General features: G+C 44.8%; 1 protein-coding gene and 2 pseudogenes across 5 annotated transcripts in view; 2 read left to right on the top strand and 1 right to left on the bottom strand.

The window, feature by feature from the left end:
* The window catches only part of NQO2 (NAD(P)H dehydrogenase, quinone 2), a 19,364-nt gene extending 18,174 nt beyond the window's left edge, over positions 1 to 1,190 (top strand). For all 5 annotated transcript variants that reach the window (XM_011935460.1, XM_011935457.1, XM_011935458.1 and 2 more), the window contains one exon: positions 909 to 1,190. In XM_011935460.1, coding sequence (XP_011790850.1) covers positions 909 to 1,085 — 177 coding nt within the window. In that variant the 3' untranslated portion in view covers positions 1,086 to 1,190. The remainder of the gene's footprint in view (positions 1 to 908) is intronic.
* Positions 1,191 to 3,399: 2,209 nt separating this feature from the next.
* Positions 3,400 to 5,305, bottom strand: LOC105507170 (annotated as a pseudogene).
* Positions 5,306 to 14,480: 9,175 nt separating this feature from the next.
* The window catches only part of LOC105507169, a 10,716-nt pseudogene continuing 6,266 nt past the window's right edge, over positions 14,481 to 18,930 (top strand).

Below are 18,930 nucleotides of genomic sequence, written 5' to 3'. Positions count from 1 at the left end.
ATGGCAAACAAAAAAAAAAAAAAAAACACTGGACATTCTGCTTTGGAAAAAAAAATGTTTTAGGGATATTTCGTGGCTCCATTAAAGTGAAATTCTGTAATAAACATAAAGCGGAGTCACGTGAGTAGACCAGACTGGTATTTTAGCTAGGACAGGAGAATGACTAAAGCTTCCATAGGGAGGCAGAGTTTGCAGTGAGCTGAGATCCAGCCACTGCACTCCAGCCTGGGCGACAGAGCGAGACTCCGTCTCAAAAAAAAAAAAATCTTTACTTTTTTTTCAGTTTGCAGAAGTACATTTTATGGCAAACAAAAAAAAAAAAGAGACAATACGAAATATAAAACCAGAAAGTCCCTTTAATCCCCCCACCTCAGAAAGAATCACTTTAAATCATTTGATTTATTTTCTTAAGGCCTATATATTTTCTCACATACATAATTTTTATTATAGGTTTATTACGTTTACTGCTCTTATGGTATATCGTAAATACTGCTTAAAATTTGTTGTTTTCATTTAACAGATATCTTGAACAAACTTCCACGGTACACATTATAGCTAGAATAACCTCATTCTGGTATAATCTATAGTGTGAATGTACCATAATTTGCCCAATCAAGCAGAACTATCATGTTTGGTCTCTGAATCAGTTGCAAAGATTGTAGGTTAATTGCAGTTATAAAAATAGAACTTGGAAATTCCAGCTGCCCCGACTTCTTCACTGCTCTTATGCAAGGCTTGCATCCTAAAGCCACAGGGAAGTTTCGCTTTCACTTGCCTTGTAACATTAAGGTTGTTTCATGATTTTTTGCAGGTTTGTTTCACACCATTTCCCACCTTACATCATTTAACTGAATGGTACGTAACAGGTGTAGTTTCTAATGAGTTCTTTTCTTCCCCTGTGGCTTTAGCACGGCACATTACACTTCTGTGGATTTAAAGTCCTTGCCCCTCAGATCAGTTTTGCTCCTGAAATTGCATCCGAAGAAGAAAGAAAGGAGATGGTGGCTGCATGGTCCCAGAGGCTGCAGACCATCTGGAAGGAGGAGCCCATCCCCTGCACAGCCCACTGGTACTTCGGGCAATAACTCTGTGGCACGTGGGCATCACGTAAGCAGCACACTAGGAGGCCCAGGCGCAGGCAAAGAGAAGACGGTGCTGTCATGAAATAAAATTACAACATAGCTACCTGGAGATACTTTTTTCTTTCTGTTTTGTTTGTTTGTTTGTTTGTCTTTAATTTTAGCTTTAAGAAGTGCATGGGCGGTACTGTTTCAGGGGAATATTGTGTGGCGCTGGGGTTTGGGCTTCTATTGATCTCATCACCCAAATAATGAGCATAGTTCCCAATAGATAGTTTTTCAACACTTCCTTTCCTCCCTTCCTTCCCGCTTTTGGATTCCCAGTGTCTATTGATCCCCTGTGTACCCAACGTTTAGTTCCCACTTACACGTTAGAACATGGGCAATCTGGTTCTGTTTCTGTGCTAATTCGCTTAGGATAATGGCCTCCAGCTGCATCCACGTTACTGCAAAGGACAGGATTTCGTGTTTTTATGGCTGCCTAGTATTCCATGGTGTCTGTGGACCACACTTTCTTTATCCAGTCCACTGCTGATGGGCACCTGGGTTGATTCCACGTCTTTGCTACTGTAAATAGTGCTGTGATGAACATACAAGGGCAGGCATCATTTTGTAGAATAATTTTTTTTTCCTTTTGGTAGATACCAGTAATGGGATTGCTGAAGGGTAATTCTAATTTTAGCAAACTAGAAATATTTAATGAAGTACATGATTGAGTGTCTTCAGAATTTTATACAGCCAGATCAAATATTTTAATAATGAGCTTGTTATGTTGAATTCTATTCTGACCATCATGCACTGAGATTTTCTTTTCTTTCTTTTTTAAAGAGACAAGAGTTTTACCGTGTTGCCCAGGCTCGTCTCAAACTCCTTGCCTCAAGTAATCCTCCCACCTGGGCCTCCCAAAGTGCTGGGATTGCAGGTGTGAGCCACCACACCTGACCCAGATTTTCTTTAATATTTGTCTAATATCTTTCCATCTCCCTATATTCAAGCTTCATGTAATTTTATTTTCTGGTAATTCTCTGAGCATAGAGCTGGATTTGCTAGTTTTGTTTTTTTTTTTTTGAGATGGAGTCGGAGTCTCGCTCTGTCGCCCAGGCTGGAGTGCAGTGGCCGGATCTCAGCTCACTGCAAGCTCCGCCTCCCGGGTTTACGCCATTCTCCTGCCTCAGCCTCTGGGTAGCTGGGACTACAGGCGCCTGCCACCGCGCTTGGCTAGTTTTTTGTAGTTTTTTAGTAGAGACAGGGTTTCACCGTGTTAGCCAGGATGGTCTCGATCTCCTGACCTCGTGATCCGCCCGTCTCGACCTCCCAAAGTGCTGGGATTACAGGCTTGAGCCACCGCGCCCAGCCTGCTAGTTTTTTTATTTTATGACTGAACATGAGAGTTTCTATTTTTTCATAGAAAAGTTTAATCTATTCATAGCTATTGTTTTATTGCCGTGTTTGGGACTGTTTCTTAATTTTCTTCTTCATCTTGTTTTTTAAATTTACATTATGACTATGAAGTTTTAATTGAACAGCCAATTAACACATATAGTTATGCGTTGCATGGTGTTTTGATCAGTGATGGACTGCATGTGCAATAGTGGTCCCCTAAGATTATGCCATATTTTATTTATTAAAATTTAGTTAAGATTTATTTTATTATTTTTATAGATGGGGTCTCACTCTGTTGCCCCAGCTGGGTGCAGTGGCATGATCGTAGCTCACTGGGCTCAAGTGATCCTCCTGCCACAGCCTCCCTAGTCACTAGGACTACAGGCACATCCCACCACGCCTGGCTAATTAGTTTAATTCTTGGTAGAGACAGGATCTCATTATGTTGCCCAGGCTGGTCTTGAACTCCTGGTCTCAAGCAGTCCGCCCACCTCAGCTTCCCCAAGTGCTGAGATTACAGGCATGAGCCACCTACACCTGGACTAATACTGTAATTTTACTGTACCTTTTCTATGTTTAGATACACAAATACCTATCATTGTGTTACAGTTGCCTGCAGTATTCAGTACAGTAACATCTCTACAGGTTTACAGCCAAGAGCAATAGGCTCTACCATAAACCCAGGGTGTGTAGTAGGCTGTACCATCTGCGTTTGTGTAAGTGCATTCTATGATGTTTGCTTGACAATGAAATCAACTAATTATGAAATCACCTAATGATACATTTCTCAGAATGTATCTCTTTTTTTAAGTAAAACATTACAAAATTTATTTATTTAAAGTATTTTAAAATCATTGGCTTAGCTGGGCGCGGTGGCTCATGCCTGTAATCCCAGCACTTTGGGAAGCCGAGGTGGGAGGATCACGAGGTCAGAAGATCAAGACCATCCTGGCTAACATGGTGAAACCCCATTTCTACTAAAAATACAAAAGTTTAGCCGGGCGTGGTGGTGGGCACCTGTAGTCCCAGCTACTCGGGAGGCTGAGGCAGGAGAATGGCGTGAACCTGGGAGGCAGAGCTTGTAGTGAGCCGAGATTGGTGTCACTGCACTCCAGCCTGGGCAACAGAGACTCCGTCAAAAAAAAAAATTAATGGCTGGGCACCGTGGGTTATGCCTATAATCCCAGCAATTTGGGAGGCTGAGATAGGACAATTGCTTGAGTCTAGGAGTTCAAGACTAGCTTGGGCAACGTAGTGAGACCCCATCTCTACAAAAAATTTTAAACTATACATTAGCTAGGCATGGTGGCATGCACCTGTAATTCCAGCTATTCAGGAGGCTGAAGCAAGAGGGTCACGTGAGCCCAGGAGTTCAAGGCTGCAGTGAACCATGACTGTGTCACTGCACTCTAGCCTGGATGACACAGCAAGACCCTTTTTAAAAACAGCCAGGCGTGATGGCTCTCACCTGTAATCCCAGCACTTTTGGAGGCCAAGATGGGCAGATTGCTTGAGTTCAGGAGTTTGAGGCCAGCCTGGGCAACATGGCGAAACCCCAACCCTACAAAAAAAAAAGTAGCCAGGTGTGGTGGCGCACACCTGCAGTCCCAGGTTCTTGGAAGGCTGAGGTGAGAGAATAGCTCAAGCCTGGGAGGCAGAGGTTGCAGTGAGCTGAGATCACACCACTGCACTCCAGCCTTGGGTGACGGAATGAGACCTGTCTCAAAAAACAAATAAATAAATAAAAATAATTTAAAAATCATTAATTGCCAGTTACAATGAAAATTTAAAACTTTTTAAAAATTTAGTCTGATGGCATTGTACCACTGTGAATGTGTTCACATAACACTACCAATAATTACCCTGACAGGCACATGCAGATGGAGGAACTTCCCTAAAAGCAAGTTTAAGGGATTAAATATCATCTTTGTTATCATATCCTCCTCTTTTCCCTTCCCCTCCTCCTCCGTGTCATCACTACTGAGGACAGCACTGCTGCCTGTGCCCAGGGTCCTTTCTTCCTCAGCGCCGCCAGCACCACCCAAAGTCCCCCTCTGTGGAATCGAAGCACTGAGTGTGTTGGCCTCAGGGACACTGAAGGAAGCCGCCCGTCCTCTCAGCCTTGGAGTCTGCTCAACCGTATCATTCAAACCAGCTTCCATCAAAGGTTTGAATACAGTGAGCAGCTGCTCCTGCATTCCTCCAGGACCCAGGTTCACCAGCCAGGTGTCTGTCAGAGAGAATGAGCCTCCGAGTTGGTCCAAACTTCACTGTCCTTGAAGGTCTTCTCTGGCCATCCTCAAAATTCACGGGATGAAATGTGTTCGATGAGGACAGCTCACTCGTGTCGTGGCGTTTGGATGGCCCGCGGCGTGGCCGCTCCTGCTGTAGAGACAGAGCCTTCCTGTGGTTCGTGTTTCCTTCCTGAAGCCTCGTATTTCCCATTCCGTTGAAACTTGGCCACCTCAACCTGCAACGTGCAGTTTCTAACGTCCCATCTTCATCCAAACGCGTGAATGCAAGATCCACAGCTTCCCTCTTCCAACGATCGCAAAGCCCGTCTCCTTTAAGATGTCCTTGGTTATCTTTGTAAAACTTGACCTTTGGTTCCTCTGTCTGGGGATCGCTCGTGACGATGCCAAACGGACAGGCGTGTGAATGCCTCCACGGTAATGTTGAGAGGTGAACCGGCACATACACATTTGTATTTCTTCTTCAGCATGAAGCCTTCCTTTTTCTCCCCTCTTTGTGGGATCAGTGGATTTGGGGTTTTTCTTGGTGGCAGTTTCTCAGTGTTGCAATCGCGTGTTTGCAGCAGAGCGGCACCGTCACCGAGCAGCCATCGTTGGCCTGATATGTAGTGGTGAGATCTTCACTGGTTTCTCTTCTGCTCCTGGGCTTGCAGAAACCGGCCTGGCTCTTGACTGGGATTGTAGGCTCAAGAGGCTGGGGAAGGACAGACAGCCTCAGGAGAAATGCCAGGAAGGGGTGTCTCCCTCATGCTCCTCAATGCCTCAGTGTTTTGGCCACATAGCTCCCCTCCTCCACCCTCGCTCAGCAGGCTGCATCCGGGGCGGGGCTGGCGGGCAAAGAGGCTGTCACAGCCCTTCAGAGCCTCAAGCTGGGGTCCCTAGGGTTGCTGGACCTCCGATCACCACGAGATAGGAAGTCCTCCACCCTCCCTCCGGCAACCCTGAAGTGTGGCAAAGTGCGTTCTCTAACTGCCGAGGGGCCTGTCCCTTCCCGTGTGGGCTGAGAGGATGGGAAGTTCCTGAAGTCCAACTGCTCTGAGAGCTGGTGCTGTCACCGTGGCCTGAGTATGCTGAAGACATTAATTCTGGTTCCCAAGCAAAACTGTTAGCAATTCGAGGGCTGGGCTCTAGCCTATATCTCATCTCCCATAGTACCGGGCACCCTGATACATTTTCTGCCAGTTTTTAAGTTTGTTTGTTTGTTTGTTTGTTTCTGAGATGGAGTTTCACTCTTATTGCCCAGGCTGGAGTCCAATGGCGCGATCTCGGCTCACCGCTACTTCTACCTCCCTGGTTCAAGCGATTCTCCTGCCTCAGCCTCCCGAGTAGCTGGGATTACAGGCATGCACCACCATGCCCAGCTAATTTTGTATTTTTAGTAGAGACAGGGTTTCTCCATGTTGGTCAGGCTGAATTCGAACTCCCAACCTCAGGTGATCCGCCCACCTTGGCTTCCCAAAGTGCTGGGATTACAGGTGTGAGCCACCATGCCCGGCCGGTTTTTAAGATCTTATTGCTGAAAAACTTAAAATGAAAATAAATTCAGTATCAGCAGGGCAGTAGGAATTGCCATTAAAAAAAGAAAGAAAGAAAGAAAAATGGAAATGACTGCAGCCAGGTGTATGTGATTGGTCCCGTGACCTTTTTCTTAGGCAAACAGGGCTTTGTGGGTTCAGAAAGATGTCTTCGGTTGTGTAGTTTGTCTCAGAGCCTTGCATGGGTGGAGGCTGGTAAAAACAGGAAAGAGACTCATGTTGCTCAATGTGAGAAAGCACCAGGAATTTTGGAGAAGTTCCCACAGCTCAGGAGAGTGGATGGTGCCTTGTTCCAGAGGAGAGGGAAATAAGCACAGGCCTATTTCTTTCTCAAGAGGGAAAAACCAAGCACCAGAAAATGGCAATAAGATGGGGATGCAGAAAAAAAGCTAGCTAATGGACAGTTCAGCACCAGTGGACACTGTGTGGGAACCTCTCCTAAGCCGCCCTCCCTCTGATGGATGCATACTCAAGTGATTTTGCTGGCCCTTAAAGGAAAGCGTTATTCCATCCTGTCATCCTAGCACTTTGAGAGGAGGCTGAGGCAGGAGGATCACCCAAGGTCAGGAGTTCAAGACCGGCCTGGCCAACATGCTGAAACCCCGTCTCTACTAAAAAATACAAAAATTAGCCGGGCGTGGTGGCACATGCCTATAGTCCCAGCTACTCGGGAGGCTGAGGCGGGAGAATAGCTTGAACCTGGGAGACGGAGGTTGCAGTGAGCCAAGATCGCCCCACTGCACTCCAGCCTGGGCAACAGAGCGAGACTCCATCTAAAAAAAAAAAAAAAAAAAAGGAAAAGAAAACAATGATAAAAGTGTTACAAGACTCTTGGCCTCAAGGTCATGTGGATTGCACCAGTACAAGGCACTGTGCCAGGACGGTATCATCAGCTCGTGCAGCCGAGTGCTATCCGGCAATGAAATACAAGGACTCTGAACACAGCTGGACTTTTAGCCAGGTAATTCCATGTGCAGAAAGGGATTCTAGGGAAATACAGAGAAAGTAAACACTATCTTGCAAATTAAATGTTTTGATTTTAGCAATGCTGATTATAAGTGAGAAGCAGCAGCTAACATCTGTTGGGTGCTTACTCGAGGTGCCAGGGCTGATGTAGTCTTTACATGTGTTAGTGGCCCATCTAGTCTTCATAACAGCCCTCAGAGCAAGAGCTATTGCTGTCTCCACTTTACAGGTGAGGAGGCTGAGGCAAAGTTGGCTAAGACATTTGCCCAAGGAGGCCAGGCGCAGTGGCTCACGCCTGTAATCCTAGCACTTTGGGAGGCCAAGGCGGACAGATCATGAGGTCAAGAGATCGAGACCATCCTGGCCAACACGGTGAAACCCTGTCTCTACTGAAAATACAAAACTTAGCTGGGCATGGTGGCACACACCTGTAATCCAAGCTATTCGGGAGGCTGAGGCAGGAGAATGGCTTGAACTCGGGAGGTGGAGGTTGTAGTGAGGTGAGATTGTGCCACTGCACTCCAGCCTGGCCACAGAGTGAGACTCCATCTCAAAAAAAAAAAGGACATTTGCCCAAGGGTCACAGCTGTAGAGGGGCTGATGTGGTTTGAACCCAGGGTGTCTAGTTCCTCTCTGGAAGCAACCAAAGTGCCTGTGATTGGGGTAGTGACAAAGCACTCTGAGCTGCTACATGGCAGATACTGTGAAGAGTCATCTTTGCCTGTCCCATATCTATTCCCATTCCTTCTGATGGCAACACCTTGGGTTTTTTTTTTTGCATGTGGAGGAACCAGGCCCTTTCACCAAGCTGTGTGGTGTTCATAGGGATAGTCCCTCCTCCGAACCCAGGAGTGGCAGTTCACGGCCCTGACTGATCATAGTGTTCCGTGGCCCAGCCCAGGCACTGCCTAACCACCCCAGGCAGTGAGACTGAACTCAGTGAGACTGAACTCGGGGGTTCACTGGACCTATCAGGAAAGAGAGGCTTTTCTTGCTTCTGGACTTGGAGCTGTGATGAGGCAAGTGGGTCAGGGGCCAACACATTGAGAGTGCTGGCCCACAAACACGCCCAGGCAGAGGACGGTGTGCCACACTGAGAGACAACTCCCTAGTGACATGCTGTGAACACCTGCATCCACCCCTGCCTGAACTGGAGCTTTTCCTCTTCAACTCTTCAGTTATGTGAAGCAAGATGTTGCCTTTTTTGCTTAGTGCTGTGAGTTGAGTGTATAGCAGTTACAATCAAAGAATCCTAAATAATGCTGCAAGCATGGTGACTATCTACATGGGAATATGCAGTACTCCAGTGAAAACAAAACAAATTAATTTTGGAATCTGATGACCATAATCTAAAAACATTCATAGAGGTATATAAAAATTATAACAGAATTTAAAGTAGCGTATCTCCTCCTGAAGCAGGTTAAGTGTATACACAAAGAAGGAGGAGGAAGAGGTGAGGAAGAATCTGCCCTTGTGGAGAAGTGACAGAGGGAGAAGAGGCTGATGCAGTCCTGCATCCAGGCCCAGCTCTGCCAGCAGCTGAGTACCCCTGAACAAGCTCCCCCACCTCTTCGGGCCTCAGTTCCCCCATCTATGAAAGAAAAGGAGTCTGGCTTCCATAGCTGCCCCACCTGATTCGCAAGGTGCCAGCGTGTCCTCAGTCCTGTCACGAGAAGCCTTCCCTCTAGGATCCCAGGAGGAGCTTGAAATCCTGTCTGAGATCCCGACGGCCCAGGTGCTGACCCTGCCCCGGGTTGCGTCTGCTGGGAAGTCTGATTTCTGCTCATCTCTCCCCATTTCTTTCTTCCCGTAAAGTGGGCTGATACGCTGGAACGTCGACGCCGCCAGTGATGTGTTCGATGAGAATGTATTGAGGGTAAAGCTGGTCAGAATCCAAGTGTGTGTCATCTGAACTCTCGAATCGTGGATGGAAGGTATGACCTCTGTTGATGTCTTGCAGCCTGAGTTGACAGTCTGTAAGACGGTGAACCAAAACTTATAGAGCTCAAGTCACGTGAGCCAGGCTCCACCCCCTACAAGAGGCTCCACCCCCACAAGAGGCTCCACCCCCACAAGAGGCTCCACCCCCACAAGAGGCAGCGTGGAAGCTAAAACCCAGGCAGCCTTTTTCCAAAGCTTGTGCTCTGCTGCACTGAGGGAAGGAACCCTTCGGGGAACTGAAGCAGCACGGAACAAAGGCCATTTTTAAGAAGCGACCCTTAACGACTCTCCTGGGGAGTTCCCAGTGAGAACAGCGGTAACCTAAGGCGGGGTCCCCGGCTCTGCAAGGATCTCATGTTTTGTGGGTCAGAGATTCTTCTGTGTCATGTCTGGGTGAGGTCAAAAACCACGCAGAGACTTTCGCTTCCTGTTCTGTGGCAGACAAGGCATCTGAAAAGCTCTCCCGAAGCAACACTTCTAGATGCCAAGTCAATCACAACAAATACACTTCTAAATGTGTTACTAAGATCACGAAAAAGGAAGGAAAATACCCAAGCATATCCCCAACCCCTCACCCTACCACCCCCATCACCACCACAACAACAGACAAGTTGCTGCCAGCGGACTGGAAAGCAAGTGTGGAACCTTAGGCTGCGTCGGCATCAAATACTGATACCAATAACCGAGCAAAAGGGAGCAAGACCAGGCCTGGGGGCTGTGCCATGTGGGCAGCGGAATCAAGACTTCGTAGAGGGGCTCCAAGGTGGGTGGAAAATACGTTCGCCCTTACAGGGAGACAGGCAGGTAGCCTACCCCCTTCTCAGCTCCAGGCAGAAAAATACACCCCTCCTATTCCATAGGGTCTGGATTTGGAATTTATTCTACCCACATCCAAAGTCAGCAAAATCTAAAGAAGTTAAGTGATCCCAAGTGATAGCAACCCTCAGTATTGTAAGTAATTTAAGTAAACACACATTCTCTCTGGAGAAAAACATGACCTCATGCCTATCAGGATTCCCTTTGATTAAGAGGAGTCTAATATATGCCCTCCAAGATGACCAAACACAGGAGGAAGCAAAACATTATGACTGGAAATAAAAACACTAAGCAATAGATTTAATCACCTACAGTCTTCGAATATTGCCATTAGGGACACATGACACAAAATAACCATGTATAAAATGTTTAAAGAAATAAAGACATTCAAAAGTGACCAGATTTAAAACACAACTTAAAGGAACATCTAGAATTGAAATATATAAACATTGAAATTCAAGACTGAAGAAATTAAACAGTAGATTAGCAGCCAGGCACAGTGGCTTACACCTGTAATCCCAGCACTTTGGAAAGCCAAAGTGGTAGGACAGCTTGAGAACAGAAGTTTGAGACCAGTCTGGGTGACATAGCAAGACCTCATCTCTACAAAAATTAAAAATAATTAGCTGCCTGTGACGGTGCTCGCCTGTAGTCCCATCTGCTTGGAAGGGTGGGGTGGAGGACCCCTTGAGACCAGGAGTTACAGCCTGTGGTGAGCTATGATTGCACTGTACTCCAGCCTGGGTGACACAGTGAGACCTGTCTCAAAAGTAAATAAATACCAATATAGCCTAATTTACAGGGTTAAAAAGCAGATAAAACTATAATCCTGGGCAAAAATAACATATAGAGGGTATAATCCAAATAAAAACAGTCAGTTCTTTTTTCAGGGAGGGGGGATAACGCTAATGATTTAGATTTTTAAGTGATCTATGTATATTCAAGTTTCTAGGATAAGTATTAAAACAATAGAAATTGAGGTCAAATTAGTAGAGGAGAAAAATGGAATAAGAAAAAATGCTATCATCCAAAAGAAGATAAGAATGGAGGGAAAAAAAATCAACAGTAAAAGAAGGACAAATTGAAGACGTAAAATACAATGGTGGAAAAAAAAAATCCTAATATATCTGTAATCACAAAAAAGGTCAATGGACAAAAATATCAGTTAAAAGAGTCTAACTGGATAAAAAGCTTAAATTTAGCTACCTTCAGTTTACAAGAGATATATCTAAGCCATCAACACAAAAAGTTAAGGGTAAAAGGATGTAAAAAGATATATCACGCAAATACTCAAAAGCAGGTAGGATCATTGTATTAATATCAAGCACAAATAGACATTAGAGAAAAAATCATGATTAGGAATAAAAAAGGTCTCTGTGTAATGATGAATGTATCAATTCAATATGAAGTTACACCAATTCTAAACTTGGTATGCATTAATAAACAGCTTTGACGTATATAAAGCAAACACTGAATTATGAAAATAAATTGACAAATCCACTATCAGAGTGGTAGATTTCAGGACACATCTCTTAGTAAGTGGTAGTCAAATGGATGCCATTAAAATAATAAATATTGGCCGGCTGCGGTGGCTCACGCCTGTAACTCCATCGCTTTGGGAGGCTGAGGTGGGCGGATCACCTAAGGTTGTGAGTTTGAGACCAGCCTGACCAACATGGAGGAAACCCCATCTCTACCAAAAATACAAAATTGGTCGGGCGTGGTGGTGCATGCCTGTAATCCCAGCTACTCAGGGGACTGAGGCAGGAGAATTACTTGAATCTGGGAGGCAGAGGTTGCAGTGAGCCGAAATCGCACCATTGCACTCCAGCCTGGGCAACAAGAGCGAAACTCCATCTAAAAAAAATTTTGAACAAAATTGATCTCATAGGTATAAAACAATCACTGCACCCAGCAGTGTAGACAATACCAGGTGTTAGTAAGACTATGGGTCAACAGAAGAATTCCTAGTCCACTGGTGGGTAGTGTCCATTAGTACATTGTTCAAAAATTGACTGTAAAATTGAGCATTTGCACATCTCACTATACTACCCAATTAACAAATAATTAACTACAGGTCCACACATCAAGATGTGTATATTTCATAACTATAAAGTTGAGTGAAAAATACAGGTTTTAGATATCACTCAGTTCAAGTATAAAAACATACCAAATAAAAAATCACCTGCCAAATTCATGTGGAAAAGTATAATTAAATATTCAGAATAGTAATGTGATGGGAGGGGGCACACAGGTCTTTAAAGGTATTTTGAATGATCTATGTCTTCAGCTAAATGGTGAGTACTCAAGTATTCATTTCACTGTCATGTATAAATCAATTTCTATAAAGTTTACTTTTATACATGTGAAATAGTTTGTGATAAAAAAGAGTAATAATAATAAAATAAATCTGGATGCATATTGTGTTAAAAATCCTCTTGGCCAGGCACAGTGGCTCACACTTGTAATCCTACCACTTTGGGAGGCTGAGGTAGGGGAATTGCTTGAGCCCAGGAGTTGGAAAGCAGCCTGGGCACCATAGTGAGACCCTGTCTCTACAAAATATATATATATTTTAAGTTAGCTGAGCATAGTAGTGCACACCTGTGGTCCCAGCTACTTGAGAGGCTGAGATGGGAGTATCACTTGAACCTGGAAAGTTGAGGCTGCAGTGAGCCATGATCATACTGCTGCACTCCAGCCTGGGTGATAGAACGAGAACCTGTCTCAAAACAAAACACCACTCGTTCCCCTGCCAACGCCGAAACAAACCTCTTGAGGCCCTACCACCGAGGCAGGGCGTGTTGCTTTGGGGACAACAGCCGAGTCAATGGGCCTGAAAGAGTAGCACCTTTAGAGTTCACACGGGGTCTCCTCAGGAGTGTGAGCCCTGAGCACTCAAGGGCATGTCCACCCTAGTGGACCCACGTCCATGAGCCCGTGCAGGATGTAAACTCAACAGTGGCCCCAGAATGGCAGGGCCAAAGCACCCGTGCTTGGGGTTTAATCAGACTTTGCTATCAGTTCACCTCTCAAGGTTTGAAAGAAAACACTCAGCGTTCTTATGCTATTAAGGGTGGAAGGGCGGCTATTAAGGGCATGTAGGGACCGATGAGATTCACTGGATTTTGTTTCCATTTTAGTTTTCAGGCAAGGGTTTCACTCTGTCACCCAGGCTGGAGTGCATGGCGCGATCACGGCCCACTTCAGCCTGGACCTCCTAGGATCTGATCCTCACTCCTATGCATAGAGGGCGCCAGGAGCACTTGAGGTCGGGCTGGCTGTCACGAATATGCCTTTGAGCTGCACGGGCTGCGGGTGGCAGCAAAGCCCTGGGACAACCTCACGGACCCACCCCACCGACGCTGGCTCCTAGAGACGTTGTTGCTGGCCTATCTAACAGGGGCTCCTCCTTTTTGCAATATTCAGACTGGTGCCATAAATTAAATTCTCAGGAAAAAAAATAAGCTACTTTTAGAAGACATGAAACATGGACTTTGGGGATCAGGATTAAAAACCTTAACAATAACATTGCTTAACTCTCAACTCCTATTGTTGGTAGGATGGACTGAAACCAGTGATTTTAGTGTTATGTACAATATTTTTTCTTTTGAAGGGCCTGAACAGATGGTTCCAAATCCAGACTCTGTCATTATATACGGCAGTTGCCCTAGCTCACACTTCAGCGTTTTGCCTTTCATTCGACTCTCTCTGGCACAGAAGCTGTTTGCCCATTTGTCTTCCAGAAAGACGAGAAGTCTTACAGGGATTTCTGAAATGAGAACGCGCCACACTAGGGGTGGGTGAGGTGCCCATATAATCGAAGCCGTGAGACATCGCCACTGCCAGATTTCTCCCCGTTTCCTGTATCACCACCCAAAGAGGACAGGCCCCAGGCTCCCGGGATCTCTGGCCATTCTTTCTGCTTTGAGTTAGGTACCAAACTCCCCTGTGCTTGGAGGAGAAGAAAACCTAAACATTCTTATGATCAGATTGATACTTGTCAGGGCTGGACTGTGGCTAAGAGCAAAAGTCAGTGCCCCGGTGAATTCAACATGCAGTGTGAACTATTATTATTCTCAGAAGGACAAGGCTAAATCCTCTCACCTAGAATAGCCACATTATATCAGACTTTTCATAAAGTTTAGTAATTTCATTTGGAGAGGGCATAGATTTATACCATCTTATTTTCCAAGACTGTGTATTGTAAAATTAGCTGAAAGTAAACCTTAAAGATTATCCCTTAAAATAGTGTAAAATGATCACCACTTTAAGAGTATGTACTAAAAGTCTTATTTTTCAGCTTTGACTACAGTGATGCATTTGCTAACGGTATTCTTCTTCCTTGAATTATGACTAAGAGGAATTCTTTTCCCATGAGGTTCTTTCGCTGCTCGTGACTTAGGTAAGAAAGTGGTCATCTTTTACGTGCCCTCTTGTGTACATCTATGTGCATCCTTGAATAACATGGGTGTGGGTGAACTGAGCAGCAGGGCTGCACAGTCACCATGTCTGATTCACATGCCACGGACTTTGAGCCAAGGGCTATAAGGAAAGACATCGCTGGTGAGTTACTGGATGAATTAATGTCTTAGTCTCTTCTTTAAGGATTACCTTTCCTTCTTCATAAGAAACTGTCCAACTTTGACCACATATTGAATGGCAGAACAAGGGCCAGGAATAGGGGTTTAGAGAAAGGAACTAATGGTACTCCTTGACATTTCCAAGATAAAAATATACGCCCACAGTTCAAGTGCAGACAAATGAATGCCCTCAGCCACTACTCAAGAGGTAACTGCCAAGCTTATGCACCTGAGATGCATTTTCATCATTACTAGACTAAAACAACCTTGGCCAGGTGTGGTGGCACATACTTGTAATCCTAGCACTTTGGGAGGCCAAGGCAGGAGGATTGCTTGAGCCCAGGAGTTCAAAACCAGCCTGGGCAACATAGTGAGACCCAGTCTCTAGTTTAAAATAAAAGAAATAAACAATTTCATCTGGCTCCAAGTTTGGCATTGGTCATATTTGCCTTTCTCAATATTTTCTGAATGTCAAGTACAGATTTCTTAATAGAGTGTCCTAGTCAGTTCTAGCTGCTATAAAAGAATACCATAGACTGGGTGGCTTATCAACATCAGAAATTAATTTCTTACAGTTCCGGATGTGGAAAGTCCAAGATCAGAGCGCCAACACAGTCCGGTCCTGGTGAGGGCCCTCTTCCAGATTACATGCTGCCAACTGCTCGTTCTGTCTCACATGGTGGAAATAGGGTGAGAGCTCTCTCTGAACAGCTGGGACTACAGCCATGCACCATCATGCCTGGCAAATATTATCTTTTATTTTTTGTAGAAGTGGGGTCTGGTCTCTCTATGTTGCTCAGGCTGCTCTCAAAACTCCTGCGCTCAAGCGATCCTTCTGCCTTGGCCTCCCAAAGTGCTGGAATTACAGGGGAGAGCCACCATGCCTGGCCACTTAAAATTGTTGAGTCTTATCATATGTAAATTATTCCCTGTAGCAGGATGAATTGTATCCCCGCCAAAAGGCATGCACAAGTCTTAACCTGTGATACCTAAGAATGTCGTATTTGGAAACACGACAGAAGATCGTATTTGGAAACAAGGTCTTTGCAGGCATAAATAAGTTAAGGATCTCAAGATGAGACCATCCTGAATTTAGGGTGGACCCTAAACCCAATGGCTGTATTGTTATAAGAGAAAGCAGAGAGAGATTTGAGACCCAGAGGAGCCCCCAAGGGGGAAGGCCATGTGAGGATGGAGGCAGAGACTGTAGTGAGGCTGCTGCAAGCCAAGGGCACCGATGATTACCTACGCCCACTAGGAAGCAGGAGAGAGGTATGGAACAAATCTACCCTCACAGCCTCCAAAAGGAACCAGTCCTGTTGACATCTTGACTTCAGACTTCTGGCCAGATCCATAAGACAATAAAATTCCATCATTAAAAGAAGGAAAGGAAACAGAAAAAACAAAACCAAAACCAAAAATACCCTCCAATGATCAATTACAAATATTCTAGAAACCAGGGGAAAGGAGAAAGTCTCAGTAAAGAAATGGAAGATATAAAAAAGAAACAGGCCAGGCACGATAGCTCACACATCTAATCCCAGCACTTTGGGAGACCAAGGTGGGAGGATCACTTGAGACCAGGAGTTCAAGACCAGCCTAGGTAACATAGTGAGAACCCATCTCTATGAAAAAAAAAAAAAAAATTAGGTTCATGTGGTGACATGTGCCTGTATTCATAGCTACTTGGGAGGCTGAAGCGGGAGGATTGCTTGACCCCAGGAGTACAAGGCTGCAGTGGGCTGTGATCACGCCACTGCACTCCAGCCTGAGTAACAGGGTTATACTGTCTGGAAAAGGAAAATAAAGGAAAAAGAAGCAAATGGAAATTTTACAACTGAAAAATACAATAACCAAAATACAATCTCAAACTCCAAACAACATAAACCAAAAGAAATACACATCCAGATATATCATAGAGAAATACATGAAAGTAAGGATAAAGAAAAACTCTTGAAAGCAGTCAGATAAAAAATATACATATTACCCATAGGGGAACAACAATTCAAATGGCTGTAGATTTCTCATCAGAAACCATTTATCTCAGCAATACATAGAACTAGAGACAGAAAATCATCAAGGAGATGACATTCCATCATTGGTGTGGTTGGGATGTCCCTTACAAATCTCATGTTCAAATGTGACCTCCAGTGTTGGAGATGGGCCTGGTAGGAGGTGTTTGGGATGTGGGGGCAGATCCGTCATGCATAGCTTGGTGCCTTTCCCTTGGTGATGAGTGAGTTCTCACTCTGTTATCCAGTGGAAACAGCTTATATATTATCCAGTTCACATGACAGCTGATTGTTTAAAAGAACCTGACACCTCCTCCCTTCCGTCTCTCTTCCTCCCTCTCTCACCATGTGATAAACTGGTTCCCCTTGCCTTGTGCCATGATTAGAAGCTTCCTAAGGCCTCCCCAGAAGCCAAGCAGATGCTGGGGCTGTGCGTGTACAGCATGCAGAACCATGAGCCACATAAACATCTTTTTCCAGCCTGAGATATTCCTTTATAACAATGCAAAGCAGACTAACGCAATCATTAATCAACTAGATCTAATTAACACATATATTACGCTCCATCCAACAATGACCGAATACACATTCTTTTTAAGCACACTTGGAACATTTACCAAGATAGATCATATCCTGCAGCTTAACAAATTTAGGAAAATTGGAATCATACAAAATATGTCATTTGACCATAATAGAATTAAACTATAAATCAGTAAAAGGAAGACAATAGAAGAAATACCACACACTTGGAAATTAAACATACTTATAAGTGACCCATGGGTCAAAGAAGTCTTGAGAGAGATTAGAAGTATTTTTAACTGAGTGAAAATGAAAATACAACATATGAAAATATGTAAGATGCAACTAAAGTGGTCCTTCCAGGGAAATTCATGGCATTAAAAGGCTTACATTAGAAAAGGAGGTCTTGAATCAATAATATCAGCCTACTCCTTAAAAAATAAACAAAGAAAAATTCTGGAGAGTCACCCAGCCATCCTGTTCCAGATGTTGCCAAATTAGGTCATTTCAGACAGCCTCAGAATAGTGGTCCCCTGCCCGCTCCCTTTCCTGGGCCAGCACGGATGGAGATCTTCCTGTACCCTTCCTTCCTCATACCTGGGCTGATCACCCGGCGTGAGTGAGAACCTGGACTGGCTGTCCAGCCGCAGGGCCCCCGGATGATCTTTACTAATAGGTGGGATGCCCCTTTATAAAGTGTCCCTCAGCAGACGTACCTGGAACTCAGCATACATCTCGGCGTTCGTCTTGGCAGGATGTCCCAAGCAGACGGGCGGTTCCTGACCCTGAGTGGCAGTGCCCCCGAGGCGTGTGTTTTCCAGTTCCACCATGGGACAAACCCCGTCTGTTCCTTCAGACTCACCGCTAGGCTGCACCCTAAAGAATTAAGACAAATTTAACCCTCAGACTCTCAAAAAAAGAAATACCTAATTTTCTTTTGTAACACAGCATGGCACCTAGTCAGGAAATCCTCAAATTAACCTCCTCGGTCTTTATAATCAAAAGCAAAATAAGGAAAACAGGGCTAAGAAAAAGAAAAAAACGAAAATGCAGGGACAAGAGGCAGACTCAATGGCTGGCTGCTTTACAAGCCCCCAGCTTCTCCAGGTTTCCCTAAGGACACTCCTCCAAATAACTGCCGTCTGTGCAAAAGGTCAGGCCACTAAAGGGCAACTTACCCCATAAAATAAATGGGGAAAAGCTGGGCCCAGCTTGCCCACTCTGCCACAAGCTTGGCCACTGGAAACAGGATTGCCCTGAAAGCTGAAGGACCCCCAGAACAAAAATTCAACCCCCGGTGGCTTTAATCTAAAGGCGCTCTCTGCTGCAGCTGAAAACAGTGCACCTTAACGAGTTACCGTGGAGGTGGGAAACAGTTGTTCCACGTTCTGTGCGTCTGAAGTGCTAAAGCTCTCCGTGACGGAGATAAAGTGGAAAAGAGTGCTAGCCCCACACCGTGCAGCAGCTGGGAGGCTCACCAGCCCTCCTGTAAAGCTGAACCCTTGCCCTTCCATTCTTTCTTTTCCTTTTCTCTTTTTCTGTTCAATCCAAAGATCCAGCCTTAAAAGGGAAAGACAATTTCTAACATCCTAATCTTTGATTTTATTGTTCTCTTTAAAACTCCAGATGCTTGCACATTATGGCCTGTTTTCATGTACATTTTAAACTTATGAGAAAGTTGCAACAAGAAGAATTCAGAGCTCAAATGGTTAACTTGCCTTATAGAGTTAAATAAAGCTTTCTAAAGCTCTTTATTGTCCTCTTTTTTCCGTCTGCCTTAGATCAAGGTGGTTTTACAATCACCTGTAGAACTCTAACAGGTGCTCTTGGTTTTACAATCACCT

The sequence above is a fragment of the Colobus angolensis genome, unplaced genomic scaffold (genome assembly GCF_000951035.1).
Source record: "Colobus angolensis palliatus isolate OR3802 unplaced genomic scaffold, Cang.pa_1.0 Scaffold144, whole genome shotgun sequence".
Lineage (NCBI taxonomy): Eukaryota > Metazoa > Chordata > Mammalia > Primates > Cercopithecidae > Colobus > Colobus angolensis.
The sequence above is the reverse complement of the archived record's forward strand: the minus strand, read 5'-3'. Positions and strand labels throughout refer to the sequence as shown.